Below are 18,971 nucleotides of genomic sequence, written 5' to 3' on the forward strand. Positions count from 1 at the left end.
ATCCTGAGTTATACAGGAACTGGCCTCTGTACCTTGCACTCTTTTGCATAGACTTCAGTCTTTTTAATCTTTGGAGTATATTTTCCCTCTCCCCATCCCTTTAGTAAATCTTATTTGTTTAAAAACTTTTGTTTTAGAATAATTTTAGAGAAGAAAAAGGGATATTCTATAAAATAAGCTGCTCTTTAAAAATGCATATATCATAGTCAAAAAGATTAACATCCATCTTGGTTTTGAAAATGATTGACAGCTGGTTTGATAATATTATGCCCACCATGAGGTAGTTCATTATCAAACTCTCTCTCTCTCTCTCCCTCTCTAAAAGAGGTCCAAATTTACATATTTCACTGTAAATATGTAATCTATAAATGTGTATGCATTTACAGATTCTGAGAGTCTGTATGTGGAAGAATGCTATACTGAAAAAAGTAATTTATGAAAAATTAAGTTGCAGAAAGTCACGATTAAAAAAAAAAAAGAGTGAGATGGCAAATTGAGCCTTTTGTTCTAGGGTTGGAGCAGCAACTCCTGTGCAACACACTTTAGACCAAAGCAGTCAGACAACATTGAAGGCAATGCTGCAACTCCTCTGCCTCAGACAGCACATTTATGCATCTGTATTATAAAAAATGTGCCAGCTCTAGCAAGCTCACAGTACTGAGCAGAGTGCTAGAGTTACAGCTGGGAATTTGTCTTTCAGGGCTGGCTCTATTTACTGACATTTTTTTCTTTTTGGTCTCCCTGGGGGGCCACAGTAGGGTGTTTTTTGAAGAGGGGGGAAAAGGAAGGAGTTTTTGTGAGTTCTATTTTGGATTTTGATGAATAGGAAAGCAGGGAATTTGCCAGCCTGTTACTCAGTTATGCTGAAACATGATGCAAACTCAACTCAATTTGGAGCACAGAAGGTGTTGGAAAAATTTTCTAAGGAGGTCTTGAAATATCTAAGCCTGTCTTCAAGGAAGGACTTACAAAAAAGTCTTGTCAATACTAGAGGTATAGCTGTTGTCTCTTCTCCCATCTGTGACTCCTTTAGTCACCAGCCAGCTCCCTTTACTCTAAGGAGATCCAGTAGATATGTTAAAAAATTACTTTCTGCCTTTTATCCTCAGAAGAGTATTAAGAGTCTCATGCTTGTGTGTATACACAAACATGTGGGTCTTTTTTTTAACAAAGTCACTTTCACATATCTACACTGTTAAGAGTATGGGCTGCAAATGTGTGAACAAGTTATGTCTTCCTATTTGTATTGTCCAGCCTGTTTTTTTGAATGTATGTCTAGTATAAACACACAGTTGTGTGGAGGTCTATGTGTGTTTTTAACTTTACACTATCTTGAAAATGGTTCAGGTTTCTAGAAACAGCCACATAATTTTGTTTTGACTGAAGAAACTGCTCAGCAAATGCATGCAGATCATAATGGCAGGTAACAGTTCATTTATTGAAGTGCTGAAGCAAATAGAAAACAAAGTCCAGGACACCATTACAGAGCAGGGCTTCTTCCCTTGTGAGGCACTCACAGCTAAGTAAGGATTGAGTGAGACAATAATAAAACAAATACTCATAGGCTTCTCAGAGGGTAACAACCTGCCCAGGGTAAGCAGTGTTTCCAGACCTTGATGATACAATGATGTGCTCAACTTTTGCTTTCAGACACTGGACCATTGCTTAAGTAGCCTTTACCTCTCCCCAACCCCTAATTTTTGTTGAAGATGCCCTTGCAATTAGATTTGATGAAAAATCCTTTGTTCCTGACAAAGCATATGTACATTGTGGCATCACTCTAAAACTCTATGAAGCTCTATGAAGAAAAAATAATTCCAACAACCTTTCATGCTGAGATTTCTCATGTAGTTCTCAGCACAGAAGTGATTTAATTTTTTTAAAGTAGCAAGGTTTAAGTTTTCCCAGCAAGGAGAAAGTGTTTTTCAGCTGTTAAATTTTTCAGATGCTTTTTTTGAATTTGGATAAAACTCAAAAACATGTTTGTTTTAAAATGTAAACCTTTTATGTACAGAGGTTTGCATATAGAGAAATGCTATTACTATGTTTAAAGGTTCTTGCTTTTGAAATAAGGAAGTCACAGGCATTTAAATATAACAAAGTGCATGTGGCTTTATGAATGTCTTATTAAGCACTAACATAAATATGATGCTTGGAGGATCACTAATGTATACATTTGCTGTGAGGATCACTTATAACGCTGCTGGTGGATGTATTTCCATGTGAGAGCAAAGGGCGGCCAGGTTTGAACTGGAGAGCATGCTTATTCTCAGCTAATATGCTTTCTAAAGACCTTTCACACTAGTTGCAAGGCACTTCTTTGGCCTAAGCCTGCTTGATTCCTTAGCTTGTGAACTGGGCCAAAGCTGATACAATATATCGGCTTGAAGTTGACATTTCAAGCTCAAAAATGAAGAAACATACTGAGGTATCAGTAGAGAGGCAGAATGGAGGGTAAGTCATTAAAAGGCCTGTCATTTTTAATGACTTTAGTCACTCTTCAGTTTTAAGCAAATTGTAGATATGCTGAATGGGAGGGGATCTGATCTTGAACAACACACACACACACACACACACACACACACACACACATATATATATATATTTTTTTTTTGGTTTTCAAACATTTTTATTCATGACCCACAGTAGGAAGTAAGTTTTACATTGTGATTTTGTCTGTTTGTATACATAAGGTGTGTGTATGTGTGTGTGTGTGTTTTCCAGAGGCAAGAAGTAACCAATCTATCCAAATTTTAAATCATCAGATTTTTCATAATTTTATGAGTGCTTTATTATTGGAAAGCTGAAGTTCAGCATCCAGAAATTTATCAGATTTATAACTTCTAATCAAGACTATATAAAATTACAAAAAGGTTCCTGATCTCTTGGTTTAATCTCTGAAATGCCAACACAACCAATTTGTTTTCTATTCACTTGAAATTTATTCATTCCTCAAATATTTCTAGAGATACCACTGTATGTCTTACAGCATAAACCTGAAACACACATGTAAGCCAATTACTACACAGTTGCTTTAAGAGTTATAGCAGTGTTGGTCAGATGGTCCTTGAAAAGGAAAATACATCAGTAAAACAACCGGTTCACAGTTTTCCTATCTAGCAACCAAGAGCCCTGATATCATCTCTTCTAACCTCTTATTATGGGCTTAGTATAAAGCCACAAATTTACACAAATTTTCTCTTGATCCAGAAATGTGGCAAACTGACCATTACCTACTAGTGCCATCGGAGACAGTATGGATGTTCTTATCTGGGGAGGGGCAGGATATGTATAGGACATGAAGAAAACAGTTGCTAAATATTCATTAGTGGCCATCTTTAAGTGGGCATGTCCTATTCCAGTTGGAAGTGGTATATAACTCTGTGACTGGTGCCCAACTCAATTATTTACATGACTATTCCAGAAAATGGTTAACACTGCAGACCAGAAGCATAGGGAATGCAAAGGACTGAATAATACAGAAATGGGTATAAACTTAGGGACTTGCTTCTCACCATGTTGATCATGGGTCAAGATCACAGAATTAATAGGAGGAGTTACTATTTTCTAAAAGTAAAATGTTTTGAGACTTTTAACAGAATTTTAAATGAATTAATTTTTTATTTAGGAGTTTATGATTTTGGCATTATTGAAATACCACAATTGAGCATTGTATCATAAACATAATTATAGGCCACCTTTTCAAAAGATCTTAAAATCTTTTGATTTTTGAAGTTACAGTTAGCTTTCTGCACGAAGTTATTCCAGTTTTTAAAGCTTCTTACTCTCTGCACAAATGACAAACTGGCACATGCATATTGGCACAGAGAAAGAAGTAACTGCTAAGGTCACAAAAATAGGGATACTATAGTCTTCAAGCTCTGGAGGCCAAAGGTATCAGAAACCTGAGATCATAGCTTAAAACTGTCCCTTCTTATGTTTGTGCATTGTTTCTATATGAAAATTACATTTCTCTGAGAGTGTATGTGTAAATATGCATCTGCTAGTGTTTTGGCAACTCTTAAGTTACCTAAATTAGTTTTGATCAACACTGTCGGATTTTAAAACCCACCAACGTAATAAAGGCAAGTTTAAAAAAAAAAACACAAACAAATCCTACAGTACATTGTGTGCTCTGCTGTTCCAAGCCTCAGCTTCAAGACAAAAGGAAGCGAGACTTTGTCATTTGCTAGCTGTTAATAATCAAGAGAAGATCTGCCAGACAAGCTCTTCAAGGGCTCTGTCTGTCTGGACCAGGTATATACTGCAATACACAAAGGGCTTTGCAGGGGGAGAAAAATGAGTGTTCATGGACAATGATGCAGCTTTCTTAATTAAGATTTTCATTACTGATACATACATTAAGTTCTGTAACTGCAAGAGCCAAAGCACTGTCATGTGCAGGTAGATGTCCCTGATTCCATCTTCAGGCAGTAAAGCTAAAACATATTAAATGTGAACCCAGCAAATGTTGTGGGAGCCAAGAGAGCTCCAGAAATATTTCTGTTGGAATGCAGAGAGGTCCATTAAAAGCAGATTTGTAATTCATCTAATAGGCAAGAGAAAAGCCCAGATCAATAAATACACATGTGTGTGTGTGTGTGTGTGTGTGTGTGTGTGTGTGTGTTTATATGTGGCTGCATGTGTGTTCATGTATGGGAATCCCTCCTGGGCCACAGACAAAGGTAGCTGTAGATGACCTAGGAATAATCCCTACATAATAACATAAGAGCTCTTAAAAGGATCTTTGATCTTTAAGTTTATTAATGCCTATTGTTGACAAAGGAAATAAACAACTAATGTGGGGTAGCTTTTGAAAGACAGCAAAGATTCATATACACAGCTAACCCTGACTCCACACCTTCTGGGTCAGTCAGTCTATTTTCCCTGGATCGCTAGACTGGCCTGTAAGTCAGTGTGATCTGCCAAGGGGTACACTGTTCCCATGTAATAATCTAACTATGGTATGGGGAACTCTTTCTTCTTAAACCAAGTTATTTTTACAAAGATAATTTTACTAAGAGATGAGAAGAAACTAAAATCCTACACAATCCTAAAAATGGATGCATACCTAGAGTACCTGTTTTTGATTCCATTTTACTAATTGCTAACTCATGTTAGGATGGCTGGTGCAGTTAAGGTGCACATAGTTCTCAGTTTTTGTCTGGTTTCTATTTGCATCTTTTCCTGTTTCAAAATCTGTGTCCATTTGGGGTGTTAACCATTTAGAGCTTCTATCTTTCTCTAAAGAATACCTCTCTCACAGTCATTACTGGAAAAATAAGAGACACTGAACTTAATGAAAGATGATTATAATAACTAAAAATTTATATATTCATTTTTAGTAGGTGTTACAGTGTGAGTGTGTCCCCTCAGATTCACATATGGAAACTTAATGGTAGTGTGATGGTATTGAGGTGGGGCCTTGAGAAGGTAAGAGCAGGCATGAGAGCAGAGCCTTCATAAACTGATTACCATCTTTATGAAAGAGGTGTGAAGGAGCTGCCTCCCTCCTTTGTGCCCTTCCACTTTCTGCCACACCGGAATACTGCAGTGGCTTCTCCTGCCATATGAAGACACAGCAAGGGGAGCCATTTTGGAAGTAGAGAAATTCACATTAGACATGGAAGCTGCTGGTGCCTTGATCTTGAACTTGCTGACCTCCAGAATAATGAAAAAACAAAGTTCTGCTTATAGATTACTCAGTCTCAGATATTGTGGTATAGTAGCACAAATAGACTAAGACACTAGGTAAAAGCATTATCTGGAATGTAAATATGGCCCCTCCCTCCATTTTCTAAGAAAAGCCAGGATCTGATATTAAATGACTCAAATGATCAAAAGGAATTCTTCAAAGTGTTTGTCTGTGTTGACTGGATAAAGGGAAACATTCCAAATAATAGTGGTCAATAAGATTTCTTTTCAATTCCTATATTCCTGTACGAGGATATAGATCTCTGTAGCAGTTTTCTGGATGTAAACCTACATATATGAAACTTCTTTTTCTAGGTATACTGGAGATTTTGGATCAAGAGGTAAACATACAGCCTGTTGTGAAGTGGTTAGCCTTGTATCTATTCTAGATGAGTAATGAGTTAGAAGACCATGAAGAAAGTTTTTTATAAGCAGCTGGATGTCTGGTATATAGACATTCTATCTATAGATACTTCACTCATACGAGAAAAGCTAAGCAGTGTTAAGATTCTTTCAATTCTTTACCCAGAAAGGAGTATATTGTAGGACTGGTAGAGGGGTAGGTATATGGAAGCTAGTGGTGAAGAACCAATATATTGTACATTGCTGAAGCAGGGTGGTAATGGATAAAAGTAGAGGAATAATCCCAGAAAATTATTCTGACTGGAGACTTTACATTACTCGTCTTGTATGGGCCAGACTGAAGGACAATATTAAAGGTTTTCGACATACTTTTTACTCATCTTTTGTTATGAGACACATGCTTCATGCTTCACACACACACACACACACACACACACACACACACACACTGGCTTTGAACAGAAAACCATGTTTGGGGAAGAAAAGAAAAGAGTCAGAAAGAGAATGAAGAATATTCAGTGTTAATACATTAATCATCATTCTCGTGTCCCCATTTGGCTTCTGAATATAAGCTAGGCTACAGAAGCAGGTGTACAACGTGTGACGTTTTCTAAGAGCGCCATTAAGGAAGTGAGACATCCAGCACTTGGAGCCCTAGTACACTCAGCCAGCCTCACGGTCTCCAACAGCCACTAGCAGTGCTAATGCCTAGCCCACAATGGTATGCTCACACCTCATGGGGTGTGTGACTGCTCAGGTAGAGAACAAGTGATTGCCAGGCCTGATTCCTATCATTCTCCTTAGTTAGATTGGCCTAAAGAAGCATGTTGGTTTCTCTTCTGCTTCTTGGATACTGTTTAAGTATTTAAGGCACACATGAGTTTCATGGACATAATTTTCTGGAAAAGGAGGAAAGAGTGCCCTGGAGCACATGCCATCCTATGTCATTTGTAACTGAACTTCTTGTGCTGAAGGAAGGCTCCAATTACCACTTGGAACAGCCTTGTATAACTCCTGCCCCTTTGAAAAATCCAGAGAACTCACTCTGAGAGCCCAGATGCTCCCTGTCCTAAAACACAGGGAAGACATCCTGTCACAATTTGTACTGTGGATGCTGGGGTGACGCTGTCAGTATGGCATTTCTGCTTCTCTGGTGTCTTTCACTTTCCCTGAAGTTGCTGAAAAACATTTCATTTCATTAAGTATGTAGTAATACACATGGGAGTCAGAGAAAGAGGGGGAAAGGTGGAGGACATTGATGACATGGCCTCTAGCACTTTATTTATGAGAACATCCAGAAATCTCTATCTACATCTGGTAGAAGAATCGTGTCAATCCTGCCCTGGAGACATGGATTAGGCAGCATTGCCAGCATGTATTTTTCCCTCCTTGATAATTTACTGATTCTGGAGTCTGACGGCACAGTGCAGAGGAGCATTTTTACATCCATGTGAAAAATTCCCTTGCCTCTTTGGATGATGGTGATGCCAGATAAACATAAATGTATGTAACCAGGAAGTACTGTCCCATCTCCACCCCAAAACTCCACAGGTTCCCTCACTAGAGCTTTGCTCCCCACAACACTCTCAGGTATGGTGGTGAGGGCGGGTCAGATCACAAGAAGGACAGCTCAAGGTGACTTTAAAGAACTTTAGAAAATACTGCTTTTGCAGTAAAAAATGAATTAGTCTGCTTGTGTCCTTCCCAAATTTTTGTTTATAATAAAAAAATTAAATTAATAAAACAATTAAAAATATAAATAGTGATTTAAGATAAACTAATAATTAAAATATCAAAAATCTAAAAAATAATTTTAACACTAATAATAAAAAATAATTTTTAAAATCTTTTCACTGTTGATTTATAACTCCTCTTAAGGTATTTAGGGATATGTCACAAATATTTTTCCAAGTTTAAAAAAAATGTTTTCTCCATAGAAGTTTTTATTTTCATGCAATAAAACTGAAATATTTTTAGGTTTTCAGGCTTTGGTTCAATGCCTAGGAAAGTGCATCTCATACTCCTACTATGAAAAGATCCACTTCTATGTCAAAAATTACAAGGGAGAGTTACAGAATTAGTGAAGGTGCAGAGACATGGGCAGTATCTTTCTTTATTGATGGAAGTCAAAGTTGATACAATTTTATTGGAAGACAGTGTAGCAAAGTATACATTTTACTTTGGTAGTTCCACTATTTTAAATTTATCCTAAGGAAATAATCAGATGAGTGCATTTAAAACTGCATGTATATATTTGCATACATAAATACAGTTATTGTAGCATTATTTAGTGAGAAAAAAAGTTCTAGGCATCCCAATGTCCATCAAAAAGTGACTAAGTCAATATGTTATCTATACAATGGAGTATAATACTGAAGTAAAACAATATCAATCGATATTCATTAACATGGAAAAATGGCATAATGTTAAGTGAAGAGAGCAGATTACAAAATAGTAAGCTCCTTTTCGTTTCATTTTGGAAAGAGAAAGACAAAAAAAGGAGAAAATAAAAGAGACAGATAAATAGATATGTATGGAAGTACAGTTCCCAAGTGTTTAGAGTGCTTATCCTGGCTGTGAGATTTTGAAAGAATTTTACTTTGTTCTTTACATATACCAGCATTGCATCAAACTGAAATAAAACTACGTGTATACTTTTTTAGAATTAAAATTTAGAACTTTTACTATGGGGGAAAGAAGAGCCCAGAGAAGCCCTGCAGCAAGTGTTTAGAAATTCCAGTATGATTTCCATAGGATTCGTAAGTATTAGCACTCACAAAGGGTGACATCATTGCCTGACTCATCATCTTGATGAGTGACATTACTGATTGTTTCAAGTTTCCTTTAAGTCTGATAATTTGAGGTATGCATTGTAATTCTTATTTTAAAGGATTTTAAAATACAAAGGCCCAAACAATGGAAAAATACCTAAATATTTTTAGAGCATTGTTAGGTAAATTCTGGGGATTTTTATATGACAGAATAATATTCAGATATTACAGTGATATTTACAAAGTCTGTAATTACAGAAGGAAGTATTATATACTATTGAGTTAAAAACAGGATACATCCTTATACACGAATATGAATATATATGAAATTCATGTGTACTGAATTATGTTAAAATCTACAGAAGACAAGAAGGTGATGGAAAAAATTGATAATAATAGTTTTTCCTATGTAGTGGGATTATGGATGTTTTCTGCTTTCTCCTCTACACTTTCTTAATATTTTAAATAAATGTGAATTATACAATCATGATATAAGTAAATATTAAAAAAAAAATACAGCTGTTTCACTCAACATCTGCCAAATTTTACCCCAGATGTATCTGCAGTTTTGTTTTTGAGTCAAATGGTCCTAATGTCATTTCCTAAAGGGAATGTAGCAGAATGGAATGTTTAAGGAAGTCATTACTGCTGCCATCTCTTTCAAAGCCATCATTTTATAATACTCAGAACAAGTCTGAGTAAAGTCCTACTTCTAGTGGGAAATTTGGAATTTCTACCAACTTCAGATCCTCTTTATATCTTTCTTACAATGTCTGCAGCTAGAGTTTAACTAATCTGTAGTGTTCTGATACGTGTCCAGGTTTGGAATATGTTTGTGGAAGCTGATGGTATAGATCACCATTAGGAATAGAGGCTCACTTATGCATTTCAAATGGGAGTTCCCTTGAATAAGGAGGATGAGCTGCTACTTAAGGTCTTTTGTAATTAATTAGATTTCTTTCAGAGGGAGGAGGGGACAGAGCTGGGTCTTCTATACCACTAAGGAGGATGCTACCAATGTTTTTGTTTTTGTTTTTGGCTTCTAAACTATCTCAAATCTCTACTTTCATCAGATCTCCTTCTCCCTACTTATTCTTGGCATCATGCACCTTAGGAGTTAGCATGTGGGAAATCTTGTGACTTGTCAGCAACAAGCCCACACAGGTCTGGCATTTGCCCCTATTTTTATGTCTTTTTCCTTGCAATAATAGAAGAGGTATTCCTCCACATACATTCAGGAAGCTCTCTCTAGCCTTATCAGGAATCACCACATCTCTCTTCTGCACGTTAAATCTCTTTTCTCTACTGTATTCTTCCCATAATCATAGAAACTGCATCACTATTTCCATTTTTAAACCTTCTTTTGACCTTACTTTACCCCCCAAGATATTGCACTGCTCATTTTCCTTTCCTTCACAACAAAACTTCTAAGGGCTGTTCACATTTGTTCTCTATTTCTTCACCTCCCACTTTCTTTTCATCCCATTGCAAGCAAGTTACTGCTTCTACCACTCCATTCAAACAAAACAGCTTTTGCTAAGGTCAACATTAATTGCTGAAATAATATACCCCATGTATGATTTTCAGTCCTTGACTTACCTGACTTGTCATGAGTGCTTTATACTGCTGAACACTATTTCTGAAACTCTCATCTCCCTGAAACTCTGGCTTCAGAGTCTATGTTTTTTATTTTTATTTTTATTTTTGAGACAGGGTCTCCCTATGTGATCTTGTGATCCTCCTGTCTCAGTCTTGCTAGTGCTGGGATTATAAGCACGAACAACCATACCCTCCTTCTGAGGGTACTTTATGGTTCTCATTTTTCTGTACTAGCTGATTAGATATTAAGAATTCTTTTCAATCATACTCTGATCCTAGGTAGCATTATCCATGCCAACACCTTCATTTACCACCACACACTGATTGCTTGAATTGATACCTCCAGCCTTCATCTCAATTCTAATTCCAGGCCAGTTGCATATATTCAAATGCCTATTTCAATATTCTCAATTACAACTATCAAAAGCACTTAACACTCAACATTTCAAAGCAGAATTTACAACATTCCCTTCATCCCAGTCCTACTATGGTGCTAAATATAGCTGTGAATGACTCCATCTTCATACAGTTTTATAAGCTGAAAATCAGAAGTCAGAGTGCCACTTCTCTCAAAAGGCCTATCTATTTTACTTCTGAATTATCTCACTTTCTTTATTTTTCCTCTATTCTCATGGTCACTACCTTTAGACTGTTTCCTGTGTGGTCTACCATGATAGTTTTCTTACTGGTATTCCCAAACTCACTTTTGATTCTTCCAAATCATTCACCACAATAAAGCTCAATTGATGTCTATCTCTATCTCTCTTTTACAATTGATCAGAGTTTGAGACTTAGAAAAGGAGTTCTCAGTATAGTTCTTGGATCACTACTATGACTTATTGATTCTAACTGGGGGGGTATCCCTTTAGACAGATAGGAATTTTGTTTGGTCTCTTAGCTCTGGTCCCTATTTTCATCTCACTTAGTACTTCTTCCTCTTGCTTTCTAGGCTATGGATCTCCATGTTGATAAGAGAGCATCATCCTCATGCCCAGTTTTCAGAAAGAAGTTTTCTAAACACTCCTTGCCTCTTTCCTCATTCCTTGTACTTCCCCATGGCGATTATTCATCTTATTGGTAAAACTGTCCTTGATCCATATTTCTCATTTAGGTGTAATTTAGCTATCAAATTCTGTAAGGGAGGGAGTTTAGTATCTTTTCTTCCTTTACTACTTGGACTACTGACTGTTAGTGACCTAGAAAAGTGTTGCTTACATGTACATCCAAATTTTCCCTGGAGAGGGCTTTTCTAAAGTTTAGAGTGAAGTGAAGGGAGTCAAGGAACCAATTTTGCTTATAGCACTAAGCTATACCTTTCAATGAAAAATGTATAAACCTTTTGGTTCCTTAGCTATCAAACTTTTTTATTTTTGGTAATATTGGAGATTGACCTCCAATAGGACCCCCAGCATGCTAGGCAAATGCTCTGTCATTGAGCCATACCCTCAGCCCTTTTGTTTGTATGTTGTTTTTGAGGCAGGGTCTCACTAATTTTGTCTGAGCAAGCTTGGAATTACAGGTATGCTCCACCACACCCAGGCTCCCAGCTATTGATTCTTTTGTCTTTTTTTTTTTAAATAATTTTAGAATTTGGATGGGAAAATTAGTGCTACTTAAAGGCTCCTTTAACATTTAAGTGTATGTTTTTGCTTCAAATATCATTCTCTTACTCTTCATTTTTATCTTCTAGCCATTTTTCAACATCTAGCTGAATCACATTTTACATGAAATTTTCCAGCCCTTAAGACTTTCTTTCAAGAATGTAATGCTATAGTACTTCCTGGATTATATAATTCTTTTTGGAACTTAGTCATTTATTGTCTTTTGTGTATACAAAAAACAACAGTATAAATTGTTTCCCTAATTAAATTTTAAGTTATTTTAGAACAAGCAAGGGCAATGTCCTATTTTATGTTTTAACTCTCCACTAAACATAATTCTTTGTACTTAGTAAGTGCTTAATAATATCTTACAGGATGAATGTGGTTGAGGCTGGCTACTGACCAGGCTCTGATTTGAGGGCCCAAGTTATAATTGGTATGGGTTAGTAGCTGGATGGTTTTTGAAGTGGCTTTGTGGTAGCCAAAGGAAACAAAGGTTAATATAATTGTGTCCCTGAGTTGTGAATTTGGATATACATATAGGTAGCATAGCTTAATCTGATCTTGTTCGGTGCTTTCACCTTTGTAATATATTCCTCCATTTTCTCTTATGAAAAATATATGGAACTCATTTTCTGATAGGTAGAATGGCTAGAGAAATGCAAGTAGAGAGCAATAATGTTCTTGAATGTGGTAGATTGGTGTGCAGAGAGTTTTGATTCTGTGAATTAGTCAAAAGATTTAAAAAAATTAGTGGCTAATATCACAGGGGAAAAAATGAGGAGGAAGGGTACTGAAAAAATGGTGTCTGAGCAATGAAAGACAGTGAATATTTTAAAGATCACTGAATTTAATTTATTCAACCTAAATGCATAAAAGTACAGGTGGGGACATTATTTATGCAGGTATATGCAAATCACTTTTATAAAATAGGCAGAGTCCTTCTGCTTTTTATAAGTTGCCAAGGTGGTTCCTGATATTTTAAAAGCTATACACCTTTAATGTAGTTTCCTAAGAGTGGAATCCCTTGTAGGAATCACAGTCATTGTTAGAGCAAGTTTATTTTTTTCCCTCTCCTTTGGGACATTTACAAGGCTCTCATAACCATCACAAAAAGAGTGGTTTCCACAGAGATGTGACTGGAAAAATCCCCTGGAAATTACTGAGGAGCAAGTCACAGTGTTCAAAGCAGAGAACATAGTCTTTGAAAACATGAACCCATCTGACCTCTTGAATTGAGTACAGCGAATTCCTGAGCTCTGAAACATGGGGCCCGGCTGTGCATGCCATATTGGTGCTATAAGACTGGCAGTAGGTTGGCTGTGGCATGGTCTATTTCAAACTCCTTCACAGTGCCCAGTGTTGCATGTTCCCAGATGACATTTGGTTGGCAGAAGCTGGGCCTCCAAAGCTGGCAGTCTGGAATGCAGCCCACTGTGTTTTGACAAACACATAATTGACCATCTGATCACCAGCCTACATTCTGCACTCAGGTCACTGGGGGACTCGGGCATTCAGTAGGTCCCTACTCCTCATCTTGTTCATCTTCTCAAACCTTTCACTAGAAAGCAATATAGAGAAGACTTAAACACACCCACACATATCCTCTCGTTTGCAAAAGAGAACATGGTATGTGAGACATAAGCTGTTAAAAACTTCCTTTAAATTGTCCTGGCAGCCCAAAGTGAACAAGAGAAAAGCACACTTATGGTGAACTCTAATTCAGAGAGAAGGAGTGAATATACCGAATTGTTTTAACACGCGGCTGTGCATAAGTTGCCATTCACTTCAATGGCTTGGAAATTCTACTTAGAAAAAGGCAGCAATGGGAAAATGATATGAAATGGGGGCATTGATTGATTTTAGGGAGACATTAATAAGAAATGGTTTCATTTTCAAGTAAAAGAAAAGCAGGACACTGGCAATATCTTATCTGCTCCTTTTCTTCTTGCCCCATGTCCACTGTGCACAGATGACACAAACCAGTGGAGACTAGTAGGCAATAGCTCAGAGGTTCAAATGGAGGTCTTCAGCGAAGCTCCCATGAGGTGTATTTTGGTCTAAAATTTGGCCCCATACAACATATCAGCCTTTCTTCTAGAAGGCAAGGATTATGCAGTGGGCCAAGATAGGTTAAAATTATGCAAATGTTAATGCCTATGTCCATTCCAACCTCACTACACAGTTCAGGCCCTCCATTTTCATCTTTGACCTGGTCTCCCTATTCTCAGCCAGCCATCTGTACTATCATTAGAGTGTTCTTTCTAGAACATAAACTTGCTTAAATTTCTTTTTAAGTCTCTCAAGTCTTCCGGAGTAAGTCCAAATTCCTTTGCATGGCTTATGAGGCTCTCTGGATCTGCCTCCTGCCTACTTCCCAATTCCATCTCTCATGTCCTCTTTCAACTATTCCAGCACCAGCCAACTCAACTCAGTGCTCTGGATCTGGCTGCTACTTGGTGCTTCCTGACTTCTAAATGTTCTTGTTATTTTCCTGATTATGGGCCCTGATTCTTCCCTTCTCCTATGCCCACCTGGTAATAACCTATTCACTCTTTTGGCTTTAAGAACTAGCATGGGTATCTTTCTACATGCAGGTGGGCACTCTTTTTTCATTCTCTTCTATACATTAGGTATTCAAAACCTGTCACATGAGATAGCATTTATTCACTTATTATCTGCTTTAGCAGATGGTGAGATTATTTTTCTTTTCAGTGTTGGGGTTCTAACCCAGGTCTTTGCACCTGCTAGACACTTGATCTACCCCTGAGCTATACCTCCAGCCCCAGATTGTGAGATTTTTAATGAAAGGGAGCATTTCTTATGATCTTGGAGTTCGCAGAATCAAGCTTTCCCTAAATGTTTGTTGACTGGAAACTAAATAAATAGCTATACATGGTAATTAATCAAAACTAAGCCAAGCAGTAGCATTAGCTTTATACACGTGGTAGGAGACTATCAGCAATCTAATGAAGGCAGAATATCCCAGCAGCAAGGCACTTTCTAATAGTTATCAGGGGGGCTAGTGTTTCCGGGGTGAACTCAAGGTAGGAATGGATGAATGTCCTTTTAAGTTAGAATGCCACTTAGGTGGTAAATGACCACCATTTTCAGTGCTCCATTTTTAATACTGAAAGGTACCATCCTGAGAATGTATCTGACTTTGAATTGTAGGGAGGCCTAACTTATAAGAACTGGGATCCCTAAGTAGGGCAGGACTGTGCTACCTGGTTCAAGGCAGCAGGACAGGTTATGGAGGGCTTCTTTTTGTTTCTGCTAAAGAGTAATGGAATGGAAAACTCTTGGGGGAAAGCCTGGCAACTATTTAGTTCCTCTTCAAATCTGGGTCAAATCCAGACTGGGACATTGGACTAAATGCAGTGCTAAGGAGAGAAGGTCAAACAGGCTGAATTCTGTACCTGTCCAGAGATAGCCATTGAAGAGGTACTTGGAGCGAGATACACTGGGGAGATAATGTTCTGCTCTGTTCCCAAGAAACATTTCCTTTCCTTTTGATGGGCCTCTGGGGCATCACCCCTGGAGCCATCAGCTGTGTCCATGGGGCACTGAGGATAGCAGGGCTGTCACAGGCCCTGTCACTCTGCTGACATAGAGGTAGCCTTTAGGATTTGGAACAATCCAAGCAAGCATGAAGCCTGACTCAGAGGTGGGACAAGGTCATATGCACACAAATGAACTATCAGCTCACTACAGGTCTTTTTTCAGCCTTAGCTCGGCTTAAAAAATAGGATCTCTCTAGAAGCTGTTTAACTGATGGCTGATATAGCATACAATCAGTTTCACATTTTCCTATGAGCCAGAGGCAGCCTTTCAATTATGTTTTTTTTTTTTTTTTAACCTCAAAGGTCTCCCCCCTTGATTTCCAATTGGTGACACAGGTCTTCTATACAGCTTGTATCTCAGGCTTGCCCTAAAGCACTGACGTCATAATAGCTGAGCCAGGCAGGCAGGAGTGCATGGTGCTGACTCATCCTGGTGATGTGAGGATTAATGTCTTGTCTAACACAGAGCTATTATGTGAACTGTTTTTACACAAAAGAATTTTAACAAAAATGATTCGCCAGTCCAGAGGACTAGAAATATGCAGTGCTAGGTAACTGAGGTGAAGGATGTGAAGATGCAAAGTGGTAACCATAAGTATGCACACTGACATGCTTTAAAGCATTAACAGACCCACTCTATCAACACGGAGAACAGAATAATAAGACTTGTCGGGGGGCAGGGAGAACCCACTCCTGTTGTATAAATGCATTACACACAGCACCAGTCTTTGGAGAGTCTAATCAATCTCCTTTCTTTGTCACATAAAATGTCACCTCCGACTTTATCCTTAGCATCCTTTGGTGGATTCTGATCCCCTGAATATTTTTGCTACTAGCTTCTAGGAAGGTTAGTGGAAGCTACACACAAGCAAAAGAGCCATGGGAACCTCCTTTCTGTGCACATGATTTTAACAGAGAAATACTTGGAGTCAAGAGTCAGTTGAGTAAGATACAATGCTGTGAATAAGGGATAGTGTGCACCAGAGAGCAAGATGCAGCCAGAAGCATGCTGATTATTTATCATACTAGGTGATTTCACTCCCCGTAGGATTTCTTGGGTGGCGTCTCTTGTTGTGATTTTGATTATTTGGTTTCACTGCCCCAGAATCACTTTCAAGCAGTTCAAAAGAAAATTTATCCAAATCCAATCATTATAGCCTGGTCTCATGTTTAAATAATAAATGTTCTCTCTTTTTTTCAATTGAAACCAGGTCTTTCCTTCCTTCCTTCCTCCCTTCCTTCCTTCCTTCCTTCCTTCCTTCCTCCCTCCCTCCCTCCCTCCCTTCCCTTCCTTTCCAAATGACTTCCTATCTTTTCTAAAAAATAGGAGTAACTTGTAGAAACCTCCTAGCACATGTGAGTCCTGGATTTCTTTTTATTTTTTTTTCTACTAGACTTTATAATTTTGCACAAAATTTTGGCCTATTTACTTTTCAGTCTTGTACTTCTTAGTAAAAGGATATTATAAATTTTGTCAATAAATGAAAGCTCTGATCTAGAAGTTAAAATTAAAAACTGTTGGACCTAGGGATGGGTGAATAACTGAAGAATAAATAATTGCCCATTGATTGACAGCAGAGCAAAAGCCCAATTGTTGCTGATATCTGGCTGCAGAATGTAAGCCCCAGTTTAGAAGAGCAGGGATTTCAGCAAATAGCAGCTGTGGCAAAGTAAAGGGCAGTCTTTACAGAAGTTCAGTGGCTGGGCCACTGCTCTTTTCAGCTCCCTCATAGATGGCAACTTGCCACTTAAACATTATTTTTAAATGCGTTCCTTTTCAGGGAAACCCTGCTTCCTTTCCTTCTGCCCATGCCCACTGTGAGCAGAAGACACACCCCCTTGGAGACCAGTAGGCAGCAGCTCACATACCACCAACAATATTGACTCCAAACACACACACACACAAAGCGAAAAAATTAAATGCACACCAAAGAAGCACTAGAAACACAAAGTAAAGTAGAAAATATGCCAATAAAGCCCACTTTTTTTTTTTTAAAGATAAAGAAACCAGTTTTACTTACATAAAAAGAGGGGGCAGGCAACAGACTGATGGTCAAGGAACTGAAAAGCAAGAGAAAACAATGAATTAAATACACAATGACACAGTGAAGAGAAGAAAAGCAAATTTAAGTACCTATGGAACTGGGTATTTCTAAAGGAGCCCATTTTGTCACCTGTGGCCCCAAAATAAAGGGATTGAGCCTTATGGAAAATTTCCAGTGGTGTGACCCTGTGCTATGATGACCAAGTACAGTACTTCCCAGCAGAAAGCAAGCCAAGCTTTTTGTCAATTTCACTCTGATATGTATCATACAGAATTTTCTAGAGTTGTACTACTATTTAATACAGTGACCACTAGCCACATCTGTCTAAATTTAGGTTCCTTAAATTTAATAAAAACCTAAACATTTAGATCATCAGTAGCACTAGTCACATTTCAAGTGCTCAACAGTCACATATGGTTTGTGGCTGCCTTCATAAACAGCACAGATTCAGAAAATTTCTACCATTGCAGAAAGTTCTCTTGGGCAGCCCTGACTAGAACAGATAAAAGCTTTACTACATAATACAACATTAATTTCAGCTAATTTTGACGAAGATGAGTTAAATCCTGATATATCTTATCTCTTTAAGAGTAAATTTAGTATGTTTAATGCCAAAAAGACCTTCTGGACAAATTCAACACATTCATGCATTACTAAGCTTCACTAATACTGAGAACTCATTGCCTGGGCTTCTTTTGTCTTTTCTTTTTTTTCGAGGGGGAGTAGGTAGTACTGGGGTTTGAACTCAGGGCCTCATGCTTGGTAGGCAGTGGGCTTCTCTTTGTGATAATGCCTCCCCTACCTCTTCTTGCCAGCCTACAAATGTCCCTTTGTGGCAGGAAATCACAGGACAAAATGATTTTAAAATAAACCATCTGTCCCCCAAAATGCATCTCTAATGAAAATTTCAGATTTTGGGGAGTTGATTTTGACAGTTTCTCATTCTATGTTTAAAATCCAATAATTCTCCTTTACAATCTTGAAATTACATGCCAAACAACGTATTATAGGACTAGTATACCAACCATTATTTTGATAAGGTTCTTTTATAGAAGGATAAAATTAAAGTAACAAAAGAGCCACAAGAAATTAATAAACAAAGCGAAATGGGGCCTACCTAGGCTCCATTAGAACATATCACAGACTTAATATATTATCAAAGTCTTATTGAATTCTTGTCCGTCTAACAGGATGATTTTAACCATTTCAAATAAGGATCCCAGAAATATGTGAAACAAACTTTCTTAAAGGAGATTGAGAAGAAGGACCCGATCAAGTAACTTTGCACTGAAAAATGCTAAAATAGAAAACAAGTAATTTAAGAAACATTACTTT

At 37.7% G+C, this 18,971-nt stretch overlaps 1 protein-coding gene across 18 annotated transcripts in view; it reads right to left on the reverse strand.

Moving 5' to 3' along the window:
• The window catches only part of Zbtb20 (zinc finger and BTB domain containing 20), an 815,899-nt gene that overhangs the window by 166,697 nt on the left and 630,231 nt on the right, over positions 1-18,971 (reverse strand). For 17 of the 18 annotated variants that reach the window (XR_012447949.1, XR_012447950.1, XR_012447938.1 and 14 more), the window contains one exon: positions 17,613-17,652. The exons of the other annotated variant lie outside the window; for it this stretch is intronic. Coding sequence is in view for 6 of the 17 variants with exons in the window: in XM_074073198.1 (XP_073929299.1) it covers positions 17,613-17,614 (2 nt within the window). In the remaining 11 variants the exon portion in view is untranslated. The remainder of the gene's footprint in view (positions 1-17,612; positions 17,653-18,971) is intronic. 18 annotated transcript variants of the gene reach the window in all.

The sequence above is a fragment of the Castor canadensis genome, chromosome 5 (assembly GCF_047511655.1).
Source record: "Castor canadensis chromosome 5, mCasCan1.hap1v2, whole genome shotgun sequence".
In the NCBI taxonomy this organism is placed as follows: domain Eukaryota; kingdom Metazoa; phylum Chordata; class Mammalia; order Rodentia; family Castoridae; genus Castor; species Castor canadensis.